At 43.4% G+C, this 23,057-nt stretch overlaps 1 protein-coding gene and 1 long non-coding RNA gene across 2 annotated transcripts in view; one reads left to right on the top strand and one right to left on the bottom strand.

The window, feature by feature from the left end:
* LOC130281931 (uncharacterized) overlaps nt 1-19,509 on the top strand; it is a 33,299-nt gene extending 13,790 nt beyond the window's left edge. The window contains exon 3 of the long non-coding RNA XR_008846168.1: nt 19,383-19,509. This is a non-coding gene — a long non-coding RNA (uncharacterized LOC130281931). The remainder of the gene's footprint in view (nt 1-19,382) is intronic.
* The window catches only part of NEURL1 (neuralized E3 ubiquitin protein ligase 1), a 314,024-nt gene extending 293,681 nt beyond the window's left edge, over nt 1-20,343 (bottom strand). The window contains exon 1 of the mRNA XM_056529693.1: nt 19,924-20,343. Coding sequence (XP_056385668.1) covers nt 19,924-20,014 — 91 coding nt within the window. The 5' untranslated portion in view covers nt 20,015-20,343. The remainder of the gene's footprint in view (nt 1-19,923) is intronic.
* Between the last annotated feature and the right edge of the window lie 2,714 nt (nt 20,344-23,057).

The raw sequence follows: 23,057 nt of genomic DNA, 5'->3' as shown, positions 1-23,057 counted from the left end.
ACTTACTGCATACTCCATTCTAAATTGGTTCAAGGTATTAGCATGAAAGAGGGGTGCAGAAGGGGTGTGGGGATGCTGAGAGTCACCCCTACAGGCCTGTGGTGGTATAAGTAGATACTCAGCATTAAATGGCTCAGCAATAAAGGGCATAGACCAGTGAGTCGACAGAATGCTGCCGTAATTGCCCACTGGCCCCTTGTATTTGCTTTTCATGCACAGGTAGGTTTAGCGTTAGGTCCCGTGCCATTTGAGAAACCTTGGCGTTGGTGTGCGGGCTCTGGTATGTCCTTCATATAAGGATTTACTGGCGAATGTCTCAATTTTAACATCAGTGTTGAGGGATAGCCAATGTCACTGTATACATCTACCACAGTAGTGCACCTAAATTCCTGTATTGTATTATTCTAATTGTTACACATCCACACCGTCTATCTGGTGTAGGATTCTATTGTGGTACTTGTAGTCCACTGCAGGCATCCTCCATTGTATGCATTTTTATGCTGGGGATCGCCCCTAGCAACGGACTACAAGGGCAGGATATGCTCCCCCAGTATAAATGCACAACCGCATTTGGGGTTGAGCACCTCCAGCCAAGTTTTTTGTTGTTTGTTTAGACCAGTGTTTCCCAACCAGAGTGCCTCCTGCTGTTGCAAAACTACAACTCCTAGCATGCCCGGACAGCCAAAGGCAACAGCTGGAGGCACCCTGGTTAAGATACATTGGCATAGACAGTTCTTTGAATGCAGAGTCTATGAATGCTCTGCTTGCCAGAGGTACTGATGCATGGTGGTAACAGTAACATATATACAAAGCACAGTAATTTCGGAAGTTCTCACCAAGAGGCGCTAACGTAGATAAAGAGTGAGCTAGTGGTTCTGTTGCAGCTAGAAGTAAAATCGAAGGATCTACAATGTGGTGTCCCGGTCCCGTATTGCATACCGTACCTTGTGTAGTGGTCCCCAAAGTCAGAGTTACTACGTTCAGGTAGCCCCATGTCGCCTTTTCTTTCTAGTCTTGTAATGTCTAAATGTATATATTTAACATAATGTATATTAGTCGGCTTACCTTGGTAGCGTCGCAGGACCTTTGGTCATGTGACTATGTTAATTCCTCTATGGTATGATGGAGGACCTTTGGAGGTCCTTGGGTCACATGTTTACCCATAACTCTTTGTACAGAAGATTGACAGTTGTTATGGACCAGTGAGCTTAAGTCCAGCCCCTGCCCAAATAAGGGAGCTGTAGCCAATGATCGCTCTCTTGGGTTGCTGCTCTCGTGGATGCCGGACTATTAGGAAGGATCTGTGCAACTTACAAAGATAAGCTAGGCCAGAAGCCTGCTGGCCTCAGCCTGAAACTAAACTGTGAGCTAGCGTGATTACTGGACGGAATCTAAATCCCTAAAACCAGTGGATCAGCGCAACAATTACCTTCCTAAGCTCAATAGACTTACGAGGTCCAACCACTTGTCAACCTCTAATAGACTTTGCTATATGGACTGTTCCTTTTCATTATTGCATAAAATCTTCGGTAAAGGTTCCGACAAGTTTCTGCAAATCTCCGGTTGTGGACAATCAATTATTTCCTATCTCCCTGTCGCTCTTGGGACGGGTGGCGGTAGGACAAGCATTCCGAGAATACCCCTCACTCTGGCGTCACGAATAGAAAGGGCTAACCAGACATCCTTTGGTTACCGCACGGCTACACCCCATATACCCTACACCCCAAAGCTACCACAATAACATTGGCTCCCAATCACTCAGACATTTAACCCTTGTGACTAGGGCTCCCTGTAGACAGTCCCTTTATTCTGGCAAAAAGGGCTGTCGCTCTGCCTCAGAGATACACACAGTAAGAATCGCATGTTGTCTCTGCAATCTACAGCTCAGGATAGCAGGATAACAAGCACCAATCTCTGTGATCAGCGCCCATCTCGAGCCTTGATCAGCTCTATCAGTTGTGAGGCCAGGCTGCCGGATCAATCACCGGGATCAGCCACACATCCTGTTTACCACAATGTGTGGCGATAATCATTTTACTGGCCGCACAAAAGATGCGTTTAGCCAACGATTGAGCGTTTTTTGGTTTGTCAGTTGGTCACTGCCCGTTTTACACAAGCTGATTATTGTGAACAAGTGCTCCTACAAACGCTCATTTACCCGATAATCATACTGGGGGAGATTTATTAAAACCTGTCCAGAGGAAAAGTTGCCCATAGCAACCAATCAGATCACTTATTTCATTTTTAACATGGCCTCTGCAAAATGAAAGCGATCTGATTGGTTGCTATGGGCAACTGGGCAACTTTTCCTCTGGACAGGTTTGATAAATCTCCCCCACTGTGAAAATAGACTTAACACTCCGATTGCTGATGTCTTTGGTCCTACAGCGGGTATTCTCTTTTACAGACTTCTTCAGCCTGGCTCAGCACAGCACAGCTTCTCTCTTGTCAAACATCAGCATTACATTACCAAATTAGAGTGGGGACATAGTTTTAAATTAGAGGGGCAAAGGTTTATAAGTAATATCAGGAAGTATTACTTTACTGAGAGAGTAGTGGATGAATGGAATAACCTTCCTGCACAAGTGGTAGATGCAAATACAGTGAAGGAGTTTAAGTGTGCATGAATAGGCATAAGGCTATCTTTCATATAAGATAGTGACAAAGACTATTCATAGAATTAGCATAGAATATTGGTCTGACTAGATGGGCCAGATGTTTCTTATCTGCCGACACATTCTGTGTTTCAAATATTGAGACCATGGGGACTCTACTATAAAAGTTACATGCTCTCACACAACAATCATCTCCTACATAAGGGGTTCCCGAAGCTCCTGCTATCTCCTATCAGCATCATGGTACATGAGGCTGGAATTCCCCAGCACCATGTTGTTTAACCTCCCAGTAGTAACCAATGTAATAGAAATAAACATAGTACACAGAAAAATTACATTTATGAATAATAAACATATTTACATAGCAAAAATAGAAATTGGTAAGAAAGCACATGCTTTGAACAACTTCCTTCTAAACAACTATCTCTAATGGTAAAGGAATATGGATACCGCTCTCACCAGCGCCGGACACCTCTTGCACCTGTGCTGCGGACTGCCGGCACCACCTCCGGCAACTCCTTATGCTAGAAAGAACTCGGTCCGGCACCAAGGTATGAGGAAAAAAAGGCTTGTCTTTATTTATTCCACTGCAGGATACATACAGATAAAGATGCCTGACGCGTTTCGCCCTTTGCAGGGCTTAATCGCAGTCTACGATTAAGCCCTGCAAAGGGCGAAACGCGTCAGGCATCTTTATCTGTATGTATCCTGCAGTGGAATAAATAAAGACAAGCCTTTTTTTCCTCATACCTTGGTGCCGGACGGAGTTCTTTCTATCTCTAATAGTAGTTCAAGGCAGCCAAAATATTATCATTCTACAAGACAAAAGGGAGCTCAACCCTGAATAAATCGGGGTGCAATAAAGTGTCAGAATACTGACATGAACAAACAAGAGAAGAGCTAGACTGCAGGAAGTTGCCCAGAGCTACGGAACGCGTGAGGTCTGTCAGGAGCACACATATTTGCACCATGCCGCAGTCTGTATCGCTTGTTATCTCCATATTGGTATTTGCTGTTGGATGTTTATTTTTCCATCATTATTGTGTCCATATACTTATCAAAGTGACATTATTGATTTACTTACCATTGGATGTTGATAATTCCTTATGGATGCCTAGGTATTTCCACAGCATATGGGAGTTATACACAACTGATATTGGTGGTGGGATTCATGATTGTTAACATTTATTCATGTGCTACTGGAGGGAGAGCGTCTTGCCCCCTCATTTTTGGTTGGGGCCCCTCTTTTGTTTGTGGGATCATTTTCATTGATTTTAAATGTCTTGTTTGTATACATTTTGACCAATAAAATATTGTTCAATTTGCTATATTTTAGAGTTTGGGTGTGCAATCCTTATATAGTGTCTAGCTCTTCTCTTGTTTGCAGAATATTATCATTCGACTATGTCTATCCAGTGGGTTTGGCGCTTGATATTAGAGAAACGACTTCTGGCCCCTATAAAGATACAATAAGAAATGAATCAGCAAAGATTTATAAGAAATTAAATGATGAGCAATGATGGAGATAAAGCACTTGGGCTGAAAATATGTGTTATTTTAAGATTTGATCTCCTATTCATCACTACAGGTCAAAGACTAGACATGTCCAATGCTGGGAGGGATGAAAATATTCCTAATTTTCTCACTTTGGCAATTACCTATTTCTGCTTTGGTAAATGAGGATGGACAAGAAGACAGGTTTACTGAAGTGGTATCACACATATCTGACCTGACTGGCATACACAATATTACACAAAATGGAGCTTTTATGTAACCTACAGTGAAATCAAGTAGTCATAGATTCTAAACATGGTAAATTATAAATGGTAAAGTTATAAAATGATTTAATATTTTATATTATATAATAAAAATATAAATGATAATAATTATACAGGGATCCCTTAACCCCTTATTATGGCTTATTCTTTGCGCCACCAATTGTACTTGGCAGTGACATTAGTCATTTTACCAAAAAATCCACGGCGAAACGGGAAAAAAAATCATTGTGCGACAAAATTGAAGAAAAATTTTCATTTTGTAACTTTTGGGGGCTTCCGTTTCTACGCAGTGCATGTTTTGGTAAAAATATCACTTTATCTTTATTCTGTAGGTCCATATGGTTAAAATGATATCCTACTTATATAGGTTGGATATTGCCGTACTTCCGAAAAAAATCATAACTACATGCAGGAAAATGTATATGTTAAAAATTCTCATCTTCTAACCCCTATAATTTTTTTTTCTGCGTACGGGCCGGTATGAGGACTCATTTTTTGCGCCATGTTCTGAAGTTTTTATCAGTACCATTTTTGTATTGATAAGACTTTTTGATCGCTTTTTATGAATTTTTTCATGATATAAAAAGTTACCAAAAATACACTATTTTGGACTTTGGAATTTTTTTGCGCACACGCCATTGATCGTGCAATTTAATTAACGATATATTTGTATAGTTCAGACATTTTCGCACGCGGCGATACCACATATGTTTATTTTTATTTACACAGTTTTTTTTTTTGTGGGAAAAGGGGGGTGATTCAAACTTATAATAGGGAAGGGGTTAAATGACCTTTGTTAACTTTTTTTTTCACTTTTTTTTTGCAGTGTTATAGCTCCCATAGGGACCTATAACACTGCACACACTGATCTCCTATGCTGATCCCTGCAAAGCCATAGCTTTGCAGGGATCAGTCAGATAGGTGGTCGATTGCTCAAGCCTGTAGCTCAGGCTTGGAGCAATCAATCGACGGTCGGACGCTGCGGAGAGAGGTAAGGAGACCTCCGCCTGCGTCCCAGCTGATTTTATAGCGATGTCCCGATCAGCCCGACTGAGCTGCCGGGAACGGTTTACTTTCGTTTTCAGATGCGGCAATCAACTTTGGCTGTTGTTAGAGGCCGGGCCTGACCCGCTATGATGTGGGGCCACGCCTTGGCCCCACGTTATAGATCAGGAGCTGCATCATGACGTAGCGGTACGTCATGAGTCCTTAAGCGGTTAAAGAGGTACTCCGCTCCTAGACCTCTTATCCTCTGTGTCAGTGGGGTGATGACGTGGGCCGTACCAGGGGAACGGAGTCTAAGGGGTTACTGGTTTTCACCAGAGCCCGCCGCAAAGCGGCAGGTAGCCCCCAGGTCGTTCCACCCGATAGCGACTATACCCCAACTGACGGCTGAGACAGGCGCGGTACAAGGGATTAGGCAAGAGCAAGGTCGGACGTAGCAGAAGGTCAGGGCAGGCAGCAAGGATCGTAGTCAGGGGCAACGGCAGAGGGTCTGGAACACTGGCATGGGGCATACAAGGAAACGCTTTCACTGGCACAAGGCAACGAGATCCGGCAATACTGGGAAGGGGAAGTGAGGTTATATAGAGAGGGCGCAGGTGTGAGCACTAATTGGGCCAGGCGCCAATCAGTGGCGCACTGGCCCTTTAAATCGCAGAGAGCCTGCGCGCGCCCTAGGGAGCGGGGCCGCGCGTGCCGGGACTGAGCCGTCGGGGAACAGGACGGGTGAGGAGACCGGGCTGCTACGCGGGTCGCATCCCCGCCGGTAACATTAATGCAGCGCTCCCGGTCAGCAGGGACCCGGAGCGCTCGGCGTAACAATCACCATGCTGTGATCTCACTACTCTGTGCGTGTCTCTTCTGCGCACGCATGCCCGAAAACTTGCGTAGTGCTATTACTGACATAGATCTTCTGCGCATGCACTGCGTTATGTCGCGCATGATCGGGAATTTATGTTATTCTCCACTTGTAGTGGTCTTCTGCGATTGTCAGGTAACTCAAAGTATTCCAAGCTTCCTTGTTCACGCCGCATGCGCTTAGATCACTATCCTTGACATCATATTGGTCCCCTTTCTCTTCTTCTAATGCGAATGTCATGGAACTCAGAAGACATACAGGTGTTGTTATGTTCTATGGAAACATGTTGTATCCAATGGATGGGGAGCTACATGATATACTAGGCCTAACGCAGCACATGCGCAGAAGATCTATGTCAGTATTAGCACTACACAAGTTTTCGGGCATGCGTGGCACAGGATACACATGCACAGAGTAGTGACATCACAGCATGGTGATGTAATGAGTGCTGATCAATACATGACAGCGTAGATTAATTGAACCCTGATTGGTTAGACCTGATGCGCAAGTTGATGCTCTTACAAACACGTCCCCAACATAGTGCATATAAGGGTGGAATCCCGATCATACGGCCATTAGCCTCACTCCCTTGAAAAAGTCAGCGTGGACTGATGAAACGTCAGGGTGCAGTGGCTAGAGAGTGATCTATTTTAACCAGCAGCCGTTAGTGCCAGAGAATACATGTCACTATGCATCCTCAGTTTGAGTAACTCATACACCTATAGAGATATCTATATGCATGTGGATGCACTGAAACAATAACCTGAGCACAGGCTGTGTTTTTAAACCACAAGTTACACTCATTATCTACAATTTTAAGTGAATATAATAAAGCACTATATTTTAGGGGGGATTTCTAATTTAGGAGTATCGTGACATCACGGCCGCATGACGGTCGCCACGCCCCCTCCCATAGACTTGCAGTGAAGGGGCGGCTCAAGACATACTCCGGCGATCGTACTCAAGCGAAGTTCACTCTGTGCAGCAGATAACACAGGTACTGCAGGAGAGATCGCGGGGGTTCCCAGCAGCAGGATCCCCCTGCGATCAGACATCTTATCCCCTATGCCTTGGATAGAGGATGAGATGTCTAGGGTGGAGTACCCCTTTAAGTAAAAATATTAAAGGGGATCTCTAGGATAGAAAAACTCATCCAACCCGATGGAGATCCGGAGCCCAGTACAGGAGCTTGCGGGGGTCCCAGCAGTTGCACACACCCCCCCCCCCCTTTGCTCTGACAGATAAGTTTATCCATCCTGAAGAGCTCCTTTAATTGGTTTCAGGATGAACATTGTATGTTTAAACCATTGTATGTTAAGAGTATAATTCTATGGAGATACCGGTAATTGGTTCCAAAATGTCCTCCCAGAACAAGAAAAAAATGTAGCTTAGAGAAAAATGACAAGATAACTAAAACAGATATAGCCACTGCTGAAAGCTATAAATTGCTTTATACATAGTGGGCAGGAGCTTTTTTATTTGTCCTGTATAGCATACACAATATATCAGAGCAGCTAATCCTGGTACAGGTAGAGTAAAACATATAGTACCTCCCTGTACTGTAGAGGGCGCAACCAGACAGCCAGTCAGTACATACACTACAATAATACAGGTGTTTTACCAATGAAATGCCCATTTTAATTGGTCAGTTCTTCCAGCCATTAACACGTTTCACAGATCTGGACTGTCTGTAGCATTGTATGTTGAGTCTGGCTTCAGGTTACAATGGTCCAGAAAAGACCATTGTATGTAGAAAATACTGTAATCTGAGGCCATTGTAACTTACATTTCACAGTACTAAATATAACTTCTAAATGTGTTCTGTTCCCTTTAAAGAATAAATATATTCGAGAATTGTATAAACAGTGATGATCTGAATCATTCCCTTTAGAATCAGAAGTGATCTAATATCACAGTAACGAATATTGAATCATCCTCCTGCGTCTTACATGTCGGCCAGCCAACAAATAAAAGCCACTTTATATTAGCATGTTGCTGCTTCAGTATACTGATGGGTATACAGGGAAATGGTAAAATTCTCTTGTAGTCCTAAGAGAGAGTTTAATACCTGGGAAGCTGGAGAGGGAAGTGATGATAAGCTGAGCATTGCGATGAATCATTAGTTAAGTTGTATAAGGAACCAGTGGCTCTCCATTATGGGGGTCCTACAAGGGGGATCCCCTCTTGACATTCAAGTGCCTTAAAGGTCCAAAGCGATTGATGGCCAATCCAATGGGTAAGCAATAGCTGATGCTAACACGTGGCACCTTCACTGCAGTGCCAAGGTCATTGTTTCTCAACTAGTGTGCCTCCAGCTATCCCAAAAGTACAACACCCAGCATACTGGGTGTTGTAGATTTGCAACAGCTGGAGGCACACTGATTATGAAACACTGACCTAGGTTTACATATTTAGCAGGAAGCCTTTGCTCGATACATTGTGTAATGACCATGCTGGGTAACTGCCCAGCTACCATCGAAATTTATGCCTTTGGCATGGCTCTGCCAGGTACTGCAACTCAGCCTCATTCACGTGATAATTGTTTTTTTTTTTATACAATAATGACAATTTAAAGTAGACCTGTCATTTGGAAAAAACTTTTTAAATAATGTAGATAATAACATTAAATGTATATTTGTAATATACAGTACAGACCAAAAGTTTGGAAACACCTTCTCTTTCAGAGTTTTCTTTATTTTCATGACTATGAAAATTGTAGATTCACACTGAAGGCATCAAAACTATGAATTAACACATGTGGAATTATATACATAACAAAAGAGTGTGAAACAACTGAAAATATGTCATATTCTAGGTTCTAGCCACCTTTTGCTTTGATGCTTTGCACACTCATTCTCTTGATGATCTTCAAGAGGTAGTCACCTGAAATGGTCTTCAAATAGTCTTGAAGGAGTTCCCAGAGATGCTTAGCACTTGTTGGCCCTTTTGCCTCCACTCTGCGGTCCAGCTCACCCCAAACCATCTCGATTGGGTTCAGGTCCGCTGACTGTGGAGGCCAGGTCATCTGGCGCAGTACCCCATGTCAGGATCTGGGCTGGTAGCAGGTAGCGGAGGCTGGTGGTGGATCCGCTGTGCCAGAGAGGTGATGACGTGGGCCGTACCAGGGGAACGGAGTCTATGGAATTACTGGTTTTCACCAGAGCCCGCCGCAAAGCGGGATGGACTTGCTGCGGCAGGTAACCCCCAGGTCCTTCCTCCCAGTAGCGACTCAACCTCTCTGGCTGCTGAGATAAGGCAAGGTACAAGAGGATGAGGCAAAGGCGTAGTCGGACGAAGCAAATGGTCAGGGCAGGCAGCAACAGTTTACAGGCGGGAGTCAGTAGCAACGGGTCGGCAACAGGCAGGGAACAAAGGAACAAAGAACACTTTCTCTCAGGCACAAGGCAACAAAGATCCGGCAGGAGGCTGTGGGAGGAGATGGTATTTATAGATCTAAGAGTCCCGGGCCCAAGAGAGCGGGGTCGCACACGCTGAGACGCGGGAGCGCTGCCTGGGGACACACGCCGTACGCACTCCGGTCCTGGAGCGGGGACCGGAGCGCTCGGCGATACACCCCATCACTCAAATAGCCTTTACACAGCCTGGAGGTGTGTTTGGGGTCATTGTCCTGTTGAAAAATAAATGATGGTCCAACTAAACACGAACCGGATGGAATAGCATGCCGCTGCAAGATGCTGTGGTAGCCATGCTGGTTCAGTATGCCTTCAATTTTGAATAAATCCCCAACAGTGTCACCAACAAAGCACCCCCACACCATCACACCTCCTCCACACCAGCACACCTGTGAAGTGAAAACCATTTCAGGTGACTACCTCTTGAAGCTCAACAAGAGAATGCCAAGAGTGTGCAAAGCAGTAATCAAAGCAAAAGGTGGCTACTTTGAAGAACCTAGAATATGACATATTTTCAGTTGTTTCACACTTTTTTGTTATTTCTATAATTCCACATGTGTTAATTCATAGTTTTGATGCTTTCAGTGTGAATGTACAATTTTCATAGTGATGAAAATAAAGAAAACTCTGAATGAGAAGGTGTGTCCAAACTTTTGGTCTGTACTGTACATTGGTTAAAAAACTTGAATATTTTTGGGTAAAAAATACTGTCTCTGCAGCTATTTCCTGTTTGTCTCTGTGAAGAGACCAAATACAGGAAGTGTGGGCAGGACAAGGAGGGCTCTGTGCAGACTCCTGGCTTGTCAGTCATCCTGCTGTGTGAGCCGGGGTGTGTCATGGAGCCTCACTGCACAGAGCCCTCAATGTACAGAGCCCTGCTTGTCCTCATTGTACAGAGCGCTTCTTGTCCTCAGTGTACAGAGCCCTGCTTGTCCTCACTGCACAGAGTCCTGCATATCCTCACTGCACAGAACCCTGCTTGTCCTCAGTGTACAGAGCCTTGCTTGTCCTCACTGCACAGAACCCTGCTTGTCCTCAGTGTACAGAGCCCTGCTTGTCCTCAGTGCACAGAGCCCTGCTTGTCCTCAGTGTACAGAGCCCTGCTTGTCCTCAGTGCACAGAGCCCTGCTTGTCCTCAGTCTACAGAGCCCTGCTTGTCCTCAGTGTACAGAGCCCTGCTTGTCCTCAGTGTACAGAGCCCTGCTTGTCCTCAGTGAACAGAGCCCTGCTTGTCCTCAGTGTACAGAGCCCTGCTTGTCCTCATTGTACAGAGCGCTTCTTGTCCTCAGTGTACAGAGCCCTGCTTGTCCTCACTGCACAGAGTCCTGCATATCCTCACTGCACAGAACCCTGCTTGTCCTCAGTGTACAGAGCCTTGCTTGTCCTCACTGCACAGAACCCTGCTTGTCCTCAGTGTACAGAGCCCTGCTTGTCCTCAGTGCACAGAGCCCTGCTTGTCCTCAGTGTACAGAGCCCTGCTTGTCCTCAGTGCACAGAGCCCTGCTTGTCCTCAGTCTACAGAGCCCTGCTTGTCCTCAGTGTACAGAGCCCTGCTTGTCCTCAGTGTACAGAGCCCTGCTTGTCCTCAGTGAACAGAGCCCTGCTTGTCCTCAGTGTACAGAGCCCTGCTCGTCCTCAGTGCACAGAGCCCTGCTTGTCCTCAGTGTACAGAGCCCTGCTTGTCCTCACTGCACAGAGCCCTGCTTGTCCTCACTGCACAGAGCCCTGCTTGTCCTCAGTGTACAGAGCCCTGCTTGTCCTCAGTGTACAAAGCCCTGCTTGTACTCAGTGTACAGAGCCCTGCTTGTCCTCACTGCACAGAGCCTTGCTTGTCCTCACTGCACAGAACCCTTCTTGTCCTCAGTCTACAGAACCCTGCTTGTCCTCACTGTTCAGAGCCCTGCTTGTCCTCATTGTATAGAGCGCTTCTTGTCCTCAGTGTACAGAGCCCTGCTTGTCCTCAGTGTACAGAGCCCTGCTTGTCCTCATTGTACAGAGCGCTTCTTGTCCTCAGTGTACAGAGCCCTGCTTGTCCTCATTGTACAGAGCGCTTCTTGTCCTCAGTGTACAGAGCCCTGCTTGTCCTCAGTGCACAGAGCCCTGCTTGTCCTCAGTGTACAGAGCCCTGCTTGTCCTCAGTGCACAGAGCCCTGCTTGTCCTCAGTGTACAGAGCCCTGCTTGTCCTCAGTGTACAGATCCCTGCTTGTCCTCAGTGTACAGAGCCCTGCTTGTCCTCAGTGCACAAAGCCCTGCTTGTCCTCAGTGTACAGAGCCCTGCTTGTCCTCAGTGTACAGATACCTGCTTGTCCTCAGTGTACAGAGCCCTGCTTGTCTTCAATGTACAGAGCCCTGCTTGTTCTCAGTGTACAGAGCCTTGCTTGTCCTCACTGCACAGAACCATGCTTGTCCTCAGTGTACAGAGCCCTGCTTGTCCTCAGTGTACAGAGCCCTGCTTGTCCTCAGTGTACAGAGCCCTGCTTGTCCTCAGTGTACAGAGCCCTGCTTGTCCTCACTGCACAGAGCCCTGCTTGTCCTCAGTGTACAGAGCCCTGCTTGTCCTCAGTGTACAGAGCCCTGCTTGTCCTCAGTGTACAGAGCCCTGCTTGTCCTTAGTGTACAGAGCCCTGCTTGTCCTTAGTGTACAGAGCCCTGCTTGTCCTCAGTGTACAGATCCCTGCTTGTCCTTAGTGTACAGCGCCCTGCTTGCAAATGACAGGTATGCTTTAAGCAGATTTTAAGATTACTAAACTTCTAGGACTTTGAATCAATACAGTGTAGAAAAAAATGCACCACAATAATATGTTATTCATATAGTACTTTTGCGCCATTACTACATATATGGACAACTGTATGTCCCTTTTACGTTATGCATCAGATCGTATATTTTTGATAAAAGCTGTAGAGTAGATCTCAAAAGAACTTATCAATGTAAATTCAAGGAGAGCTTAATGTGACCTTCCAAGTAGTTACCCAACCAGAAATAAATGAATGCTTTGTATCTGGCAACAGCATAGCCATGTTCCACCTTTGAGTCAAGGGAACTGCATTCTTAAGAATCCATATGTCACCACAAGTGGTCCCATTACAAGTGGCAGTTTTAACAACTATATGGTATATAAAAGAGTGTTAGATTTTATATCCAATGCTCTGCTAATTGGCATTAAAGAGTGCCTGTCATATCAAGCAATGTTTTACTCGCTAGGTCCTATAGATTCTTTACATGTCTTTTTTATGTGTCTAGCTTCTCTATTTGGCTCACAAATACTTCTGTTCTGCTGCTCACTGATTCTGACATCCAATGCTCAGGAAGGGGCATGTCTGAGGCAAGTGCTAAGCCCGCCCACACTAACCATGCATTCTCTTCCTTCCTGAGTCTGCTGTGATGTGCTTGGCCTCTTCATCTAATCACTCCAGGCTGCTCTGTAACCCCCTCCTCTCTGTTTTCATGCTGCAGTCTGATAGGACAGGAGTGAGCACAAAGGCATGCTAGTTGTACCCTAAATTACTGAACTTTGTCCCTGCCTGTGCATCAGCTGAGAGAAAGAAGATGCTGCAGCCAAACAGGATTATGTTCTGATGGTATGGGGACTTCTAGTGGTCTTTTTTTTTTTTTTTTTTTTTTAAAGCCATGATTTCTATTAAAAGGAAATACATTTTTATAAAGCATATAGGTTAATGTTTTGCCAAGATATACCACATATAAAAAGTTTTTTATTCTGACAGCGCCCATTTAAGGCTAGGGCAACACAGCTTGCTGGGGCGGACATAACCTTCACAGACATTTGATTTAATTAGATAATTAAATAATGGGTCCCACTGCTTCTCTATATATTGCTGTTAAAGGTTTCCTATTGCTATGACTATTGTGTAAATCCATCCATGGCTCTGACGGAACGGAGTGGTGTTGTGTATGTATTTTTCTTTAAAAGGAAGCCTTTCCCCTTGACATATATGCTTGCATATTCTGCCTCTAAACCTAAGGAAATCTGTCAGATCTTATCAGCCTTGTTTATTTCCCATGTAAATGTAAAACCTCAGGCATTAGCCGGCACCAGAAACAAAGGGGTGGAACATGGAATACAGCGAGACTTTGGTGATCTGTGCTACTCCAGGCTTAATATTCACCACATAGATCTATTCAACTGCTTTTGAGGAACCTCTTGTGAGACAAAGGGGGACATTTACTAATCTAGTCTATTCTGGGTATGCTTATAGACCAGCGTATGTGGTAGTCTCCTGTCTATTGTGCTCCTAATTTATCAAAGGTCTCACAGCCCTTGATAAATTCTGTGCTCAGACTTCAGGGTCTACAGCTTTAACTGCATTTAGACCTGCTCCAACATGGTCTGACATTTCAGCGTATTTTGGGGCAGATGCGACTTGTCGCACAAAAGTCGCACTTGATAAATTCAGCACCAATGCATTTTCCAATGCATTTTCATCTAAAATAGACTAGCATGCATCATGTTCTAAAAATCCTCCCCAGTAAAAGTTGCAGAAAAGTCGCACATATTTAGACTGCGACTTTCTGTGCAACAAATGTAGACAGGAAAAACCAGTCTAAATCTCCCCCAAAGTGTCTAAACTATTTAAGTGGCATATTTAACCAGGGAGGTACTATCTGTCTTATAAATATATATATATATATAATAAATATATATATATATATATATATATATATATATATATATATAAAAAATATATATATATATATATATACTTCTCTGAAGATTTTCACCAGGCAAAACTTAAAAACCATGTATGATAAGACTCCCTTCTTCATGCCATATTTCCATGGGTCATTAGGTACTTTAATGCCTATGTTATCCTGAAATGATAGCACATTGAGTTATAGTGAAGTCATGTGGTATATGAATACTTAGTTTAAATGGAGTTAAGCTTTAACAAGTATCTGCCAGTTTTCCTGACTTGTATTCCCCCTACATACACCGCCCTCTATACCGTTCTGGTAACACACAGTTCTCAACTTAATCATACAGTGCCAGGAGGAGTAACAGAGGGATAGCTGCAGCCATTTTCTTTTAAAGGGAATACAATGATATACTAAAACAAGAGTGTCAGCAGAGTGGACATAATCCATAATCCTAAAAGGGGTACTCCACCCCTAGACATCTTATCCCCTATCCAAAGGATCTCTCCAGCAGCACCCACTTGTCATCAGCTCCACAGAGCGAAGATCGCTTCATGTCTGATGACTCACGATACAGGGGCATGTATCGTGACATGTCGCCCCCCCCCCCCTCGTGACGTCACACCCTACCCCCTCAATGTATCTTAACTTTATTCTTGCTCACATAGTGCAATCTCCCAGCAGGAGAAAGTGGGCTTTTCCCAGCAGGCATGACATCACTGAAGCCTGCTGGGGGACGACTTCTGCCCTCACATCGTTGCAGTTCTGTGATGAATAGAAGACCTCTTAGTGGCCATTTTTCTATTACATTTTAAACATATTTATGTCGATAATTTTGAAAACAAGTGAATGGGAAAGTGTCTGCTAATTACACAAGCAACACTATATTAAAAGTTTTATTTAGTGACATGCCTCTCTTTACAGTAGACTGAGTGGTGTACTAGACATAGACAAATCAGTAACATCATAGCATGTGCATGTTCATATACAAAGATACATGGCTCTCTGAAGCTTATCAGAGTTATTTATTTACTTATAGTTTAACTTTACAGTTCACTTTTATGAATGAAGGGAGGAGGACCACCATTATTCCCACCTATATCCTTAAGAGCCCTTTCTTAATGGAACCTTTCTACCTCTCCTGTTCAGTCCACTACATCTCAGGACCAAACCAACCAGACCACACTACAGGCCTCAGGACAGCCAATCTAACGCTGATCACCAATCTCTCCTTGGCTAACATCCCACAAAGCCCCTTTATGGCTGAGCAGCAGACTTCCCCAGCACCACCAACCCTCCTTGGCTTCCTGCATGCTGACACCTAAAACAGCCCCAGGAGACTCCCCAAAAATAACTCCAAGGCTTACCCATCTTGCGCCACTTAAGCTACAGCTACACAGAGCTCTGCAGGTTGTCCATTTCCATGGCTTAGATTTTCCCAGCCCCAAGCAAATTCTTAGGTCAGCATTCAATAATGTTCTCCAGTCTTTGCTAGATGAGACCACTAGATGGGTCCACCAAAAGCCCGTCAGGTGAGACCCACTAGACAGTGTTTTCACAGACCCCACATCATATACTCCCTATTGCCAACTAGCCAGACTGATTCTTAAACAATAAATAAGCCTACTCTGACCAATAATTTACAATGGCCAATCGCATGTCTTCTTAAGACCCCATAGACTGCTAAAACATATTATTTTATTAGTTCATCTCTGTCCCTCTCATCAGCATTAAAGTGCAGTAGTAGCCATGTCAGCATCAGGCTCTTTGTGGCCCTACATTGGTGTATGCACTTTTTTCCAGCTAACAGACACCTGATAAACAATTCACTCTTACTGTTAGGTACAACAACATACAGCAGCACCATCTATCAGTTCCAGCAACCAGGACCTAGGTGCATACGCAGCACACAACATCATATCTACAATGTACACACAAACTGCATCCTTATCAAGCAACATCAAACAAAACACAAAGAAGCCCCTGACACAACAGTAGTCTCCTACAAAATTTAATGGTTCATTAAAACATTAAGTCTTTTTACCCTAAGACCATGTGCACATAAACACACAACTTGCAAATGAGCAGCACAGAAAGCTTCAGTGCGGAACCTCATGGAAAGGAATGACATGCCGCTGTCGCCTGTTGAAAGCATAAGGGAAACCAAATGGTTTTTAAAGCAGACGTTGGTGCAGTTTTCATCAAGTAATGCCTATATAAACATGCTCTTTAGTGAGAATTTTAGTGCAGTTTGTAGTCTGTGGACTGTTTTACAACATCATGTGAAATTCTTGTCACATTTGTAGACAAATGGAAATGGACACCTGTGTGTGGTTATGAAAACACTCCTGCTAATGAAGAGAACAATTCTGATATTAAGCAAATATTAACAAATTACTCTTAGCATTCTTCCACACTTAGAATTATTAGGGAATTACTGATTGCAAAACTCTCTTATATATTTAAGAAACATAACTTGTCATTGCTTCTGACATGTCTTGTATTCCCCATGAAATGTGTTGTTTCATTCTTCTATTTCTCCTCCTGAATATTTTTAATAAAATGACAACTAAGTGTTACTTGTCACATTTGGGCAGCTAAGAATTTAGTCCTAATATTACCCACAACCTCTGTCCCTGCTTCCTGGACAATCCTCCCTAGGTAGTAGACCCTCAACTGGGCGACGGTCTCTACTCTACATAAGGGTAAGGTGTCAGCATGGTCAATCTAGCAAAATGGCAACTGTGAGAAACATCAGGACCAATAGAGAAAGTCAAGGGTTAGCCAGGAAACAAGCTGGGTCAGAAAAAAAGAAAGAGAGCAAGTTCAGTATCAAGAGGGCAACAATCATGAGCAAGAAGTAAAGTAGGGATTTAAATATTCTGGCCAGCAGCACCTCCTCTGATTGGCCCAGTAACTGCAACCTCCAATTTGCTGGACAGGAGCATCAGAGACTGGTAAATGACCCTGCCACTAGCAGTTGTCACTGCAACTGGAGATGCTGCAATGGATCCGGACTAATGGAGGATGCAGCGCTGGAGCCTGGTCAGGTCAATACCATTCTTCCAGTCCCAGGGGTGTGTCCATCCAGTCTAATACTGCCAGCACTGATTGGATAGTGTCATAGTATGAAAGGACACATCCCAACTTGTTATTCCCAGTTGTCTTTTTATTGATATATTTCCATAAAGAATAGTTTTCTAAGATACAAACATGTTCCAGAATTATTTTAATACAAGTATGAACTGAAAAGGACACATTAGGAGAGATGACATATCCTCTATGAATAGTAGACACTTTATCTGGATGTGACATCTTTTCAGTAGTATAGTTTATAGTACTCAGGATTTATACGTTTCAGATTCATAAACAGTAACATAATCAGAATGAATACTTTAGCAATGGAAACACAGAATTAGTATTCCCTACACAGGAGGAAAAGCATAAATATTCTTCAAATCACAGCTCTGACATGGGATCTGTCTTTTTGAAGGAATGTTCTGCTGGAGAATTCTGCTCCAGTGAAGCTTGACTTACTGTAAATCCCATCTTTCAAGATTTTTTTTATAGTGTGGGTTTATAATTCTGTATATGATGATGTCATTCCCCAGGCGGCTGTCATGAATTTATAAACAATGTTTCACACACATTTCATATACCTACTTGTTTTTATAAAGAACACAGCAATTCAACACTATAAATAAAAATAATGCTCAGTAATATGGACGTGGGGTATACAGATCTATAATAATTTTTAGCCTGTAAGGTTCCCTACTATATCTGACTGAGGAGGTACTGTATCACAACATATAGGGTGCCTACAGGCCCATAATACAGACCTGTAGGACCTCCATGGACCACTGTACTGGGCCTGTACATGCATCAATTTCCTGTGCATGGAGGGGATTTATACCACTGGCTACAATGGAATTAATTAAGTAAAGTTGTTCATATGTGGCAGATCTGTTGAACAAAATTCTGAATGCAAATATCTGTATATGCATATGCTGAAATCCCTTCACTGGAGTGTATTTTTAGTTACAGAAAACTTCTGCCACGTGTGAACATATCCTTAGTCTAATTAAAGGGGTTCTCCACCCCTAGAAATCTTATCCCCTATCCAAAAGATAAGGGAGACGATGTCTGATCGCGGGGGTCCTGCTGCTGCTCCATATAAAGATATTTGCATTCAGAATTTTTTTGCATTGAGGGGGCGTGGCTGTGATATCATAAATGGGGCGCAGCGTGACGTCACAAGCCTCCGGCGCTCTGCCGGAGGCTTGTGATGTCACGCCACGCCACGCTCGTGATGTCATGACCACGCCCCCTCCCATAGACTTGCATTGCGGGGGCGTGGTCATGACATCACGAGCGTGGCGTGGTCTGACGACCATCACGCCCCCTCCCATAGACTTGCATTGAGGGGGCATGGCCATGACAACACGAGTGGGCGGGACTGTGATGTCACAAGCCTCCGCCACGCATCCCCAGTCATCTGGCAAGAAGTAAAGTTCGCTTGTGCACCGGATGTCTGGGGTGCCGCAGCTGAGATAGCAGGGGTCCCCAGCGGCGGGAGCCCCGCGATCAGACATCTTATCCCCTATCTTTTAGATAGAGGATAAGATGTCTAGGGGTGGAGTACCCCTTTAAGCACTTTCTGACTTGAAACCCATAACAGCAATAGATCATATTTTGGTTTGTAAGAAATAGGCAGATGATTGCAGGTTAAATGTATTGTATAAAAAAATTTAATATTGCATAATTGTCATGACATACAGCTTTGCAATACTGTTACCTGAATGATTTAGGATACAGAACACCTTAAAAGAATGATGTCAAGGAAGGGGATATAGGAAGATAGTTTAGGTGGCCAATGCATCCAATGACGTAGTTCAGCAATTTTAAGACAAGTATGCCGTACTGTCATATAGACATCTCTATGCATACTACAAGTATCATTCACAACTTTTACGTATAGATGTAACATCGGTCATGTCCGTTTTTTTAGACTTAATATAAAATGCTAATTCCGATCCATCAATAGATGATTTTGATTTCAATAGGGTTCAAGATTGAAGCATTTGATTGTATCAGCGGAGACTCGTTGCCAAGAGAACAAAAGTTTCATATAAGCTGAGACGCCAAATGATAAACAGGAAGTTTTGCATGCAAGTATAATAAATACTGTAACACATACACAGACAAATTTATCAGCAATCCTTCAACAAAGAAGCATCACAGTAAATTATCCAGCGAGGTCCAGCCCTTCCAATGCACTATATTTAGACAAAGAAATTCACATGGCGAGAAGACAGAACTGCTGCTCTGGTGGTCACATCTGGAGTGTACACCTGTAGGGTTCTATTCATGTCAAATTCCAGCAGTCGGAGATCATTACACTTCTCTAGCCGTGAAAGGGTATACAGAAGCAAGTGCATGTGTGCATCGAGACATACAGATGTAGCAGAGCTAATCATAATGTTATCTGTGGCATTACGTAGGATTCCAAGTAACTGATTAGTTATCAAAATGAAATCCCAAAGAGTTAAGTGACAAATTCAGCAATGCTGTGCCTGTATTAGTAACATCAGTCATATGACCTACCTTTAAGGTGGTGCTGCTGATGGACCCTGTGGATTCTGGTCTGACCTCCTCTGGGGAATGTAGGGATGCTGCTGGACAAACTGTTACCCATGGCATCCAAATGCAGTGCCGGAGCTCAGTGAGGGAAGAATGTGCCCAGGGAAATGCAGATCTGCTGCTTACAATCTGTTAGTAGCTCCTTGTATCATCTAATATCTCCTTTTCTGCCACAGAGGGACTTGAGACCTCACTCCCCCTCCCCTTTGACTGTTATTGCTGGCTGCTGTTTCTCCTCTGTGATTTGCTTTAGATCCTTTGTCTTTGTTATTTAGATGCCCCTATTGCCAAGGGCTGAGGGGACTTCTCCACCATGTTTACCACCCCGCGACCTCACCTAGAAGAGCTTTCTGCTATACTTGGCATCTCTGCCGGCTACCTGGCATTGTCTGAGCTCCCTATGAATAAATAAGAAGACATCATCTGGCCAATCCTTAGTCTGCACCCGCCCATCTATGTGGGCTTCAAACTTTAAGCTCCCCAAATCCTGAATGTGCTTTATCATGCTTGTTCCTAAACCATCTTCACCATCAAAGTGCTAGAGGACACCCCAGGAATCTCTTGGATTATTCAGAAGGAATCATACGTCTTACTTTAATTCAAGCTGTTCTGAGTGATGCCTTAAGTAGATGCGAAGATTTCCTCGGAGCTCACTTTATCTGAGGATAGTAGATTAGCGCTTTATTTATCATTGATCAACAGGACAACCTAAAAACTACGTAACCTGACAATGGCTTTATTTTTGCTTAAAGTAAAAAATATTTCTGATTGATATATATACTTAAACAAGAAAATATACTGCTATAAGAAATGTATCTCTGCCGAGTAAGCTGCTGTGACATCACATATATCTTATATATCACATATATCTATGTTCTATGACATAAAAACATTTTTTTTGTCAATTGAGCTTCTATGACATCATCTCTTTCTAACAAGTGAGCTGCTATGACATAACCTACACAGATTGGTTTACTGTTGTGCAAATGCTATTATTGGATTTTGCAGCACGGTACCTGGTATGTAGGGCATTCCCAGGAAACTTCTGTGTTCAGCAACACAGCACTAACTCTAACCGTAGAGATTACGCAGATGTCATGACATGTATGCAGATGTCATGACCAGGGGTGGACAGAGAGAGTGATCCCTAAGTTGTCCCTAGAAACACTCTCCCTGCCTATGCAATGGGCATAAAGGTACACAATAATCACATAATCACTCATCACATAATGAGAATACAAAAACCAGAACAGATCTTACTATACAAACAAGGCAGAATAAAGAGTAAAACACAGTTCACACTGGACACTGAACAAAGAAACAAACACGACTCCCCATTCCAAACATGGAGGGACATCAATACCAAAGCCAAATAGGTGTCGAGGCCAATCACGATTGCCTCATTTCTGTACACCCCCGCCGCTGTATGTCTCTCTACCTGTTCCCTACATGTGAGTAACCAAAAATAAGAAAGAAGTTTGCAGTATCGGTGAGTGCAATATCATTTCTTCTATCTGCTGTATTCCATGAACCAAAGCCAAATAGACTCCTAGCCAGGGGGCGCACTCCACCTTTTGATCAGTATACTGGCCTAGAAGAAAACAGAAATATAATACACAGAACACTAGACTGAAAACCAGATGAGTCTGAACAGTCTCCAGAGAAGACTCCAAACGCCAAAACATGGAGGAATATGGGTCAGGATATACAGGAATATAAAATACAGAGCACAGGTACAAGCATAAGACTAACAGTGTGAACACAAACTAAGCAGAAAGGACATACATAATCCTAAAAACCGACAGATGTACTAAAAAACCAAGCAGACTAAAATCTATATCATAACAGGAAACAAACCATGGTTAAAACTCAGATATTAACAGACAGACTAAAAAACAGTCATAGTCAGAGTAAGAACTAATCAGAGCCCAGAGTTCCATCAGAGCTCAGAGCATTAACTATTCCCTAGCCAGGGAGAATAGCACGTAAATCTACCTAGACACAAACCCAGTGTCTGAACAGACACCAAAACAGAAAAATACAAAAACACAAAAATGGACATTACAGCAGAGGAAACCTTGTTCAGATGTATTCTCCTCTGGCTAAGACAATATTCCTTCCAGGAGATGGAAACTTGAGCACTTTGCCTTCACAGAGGGCACTGGGGACAATTTTTTGGAAACAATTATCCAAACTCTGTACAGTGCTGTGATCACCATAGACATGGTCTGGATCAGTCTCAGATGATGGAACGTCCAACTGAAACAGGACAGTGACCCGCTTCTAGCCATCTTGAACAACTTACAAGACAGGATTAAACCTTCAAATAACACTTTGGCCTAGGTGTGTTTATGCATAGCAAAAGCAGACCTAGGAGATATGGCTCTGGCAAAAGCCTGATATGGGTGCACCCTTCTGGGGAAAGGAATTTGGACTAGGGACTTTTCATACAGCCTTTGTATAGAAAACTGTCTAGGAAGTTTCATGTGACCAAGGCATCATTCATCCGATCAAAGACACATGCAAAATCTTAACCCCTATGCACAAATTATACCTTTAGTGTATGATATTAATGTAATGCAATGTGCAGACCGGTTTTGCAAGTTTACTCAGAAGATCCCATATACAGATTTATGCAGTTTAAAGAAAGTTTGACACAGCCACATGACTACTGATATATGTTAGCTGGAGCACAGGTACTGAGACACTACATATGTAACATCAGATATGCAACTAAAAATCAAGAAGCCTACGCAATGTTCTGTTTTCCAAACAGTGTCTCCAGCTGTTGCAAAACTACAACTCCCAGCATGCCTCGACAGCCTTCGGCTGTCCGGGCATGCTAGGGGGAGTTGTAGTTTTGTAACGACTAGAGACATGCTGTTTGGAAAACACTGCTTTAGCACATGGGCCCTTTGTTTTTGTGTCTGCTCCTGCACAAAAATAAAGAATAACATCAACAACGTTTAAAAAAAAAATGCTTAAAATTTATGTTGCTTATCACAAGCGTTGAAAAACATCGTAAAAATTGTCTGAAGAATTATTAAAGCATTACTATAGTTTCATTCCATGCATTGTTTGGGTTTGGACTCATGGGC

This window comes from Hyla sarda, chromosome 7, assembly GCF_029499605.1.
Source record: "Hyla sarda isolate aHylSar1 chromosome 7, aHylSar1.hap1, whole genome shotgun sequence".
Classification (NCBI taxonomy): domain Eukaryota; kingdom Metazoa; phylum Chordata; class Amphibia; order Anura; family Hylidae; genus Hyla; species Hyla sarda.
This window is presented reverse-complemented; position numbering and strand designations above follow the sequence as displayed.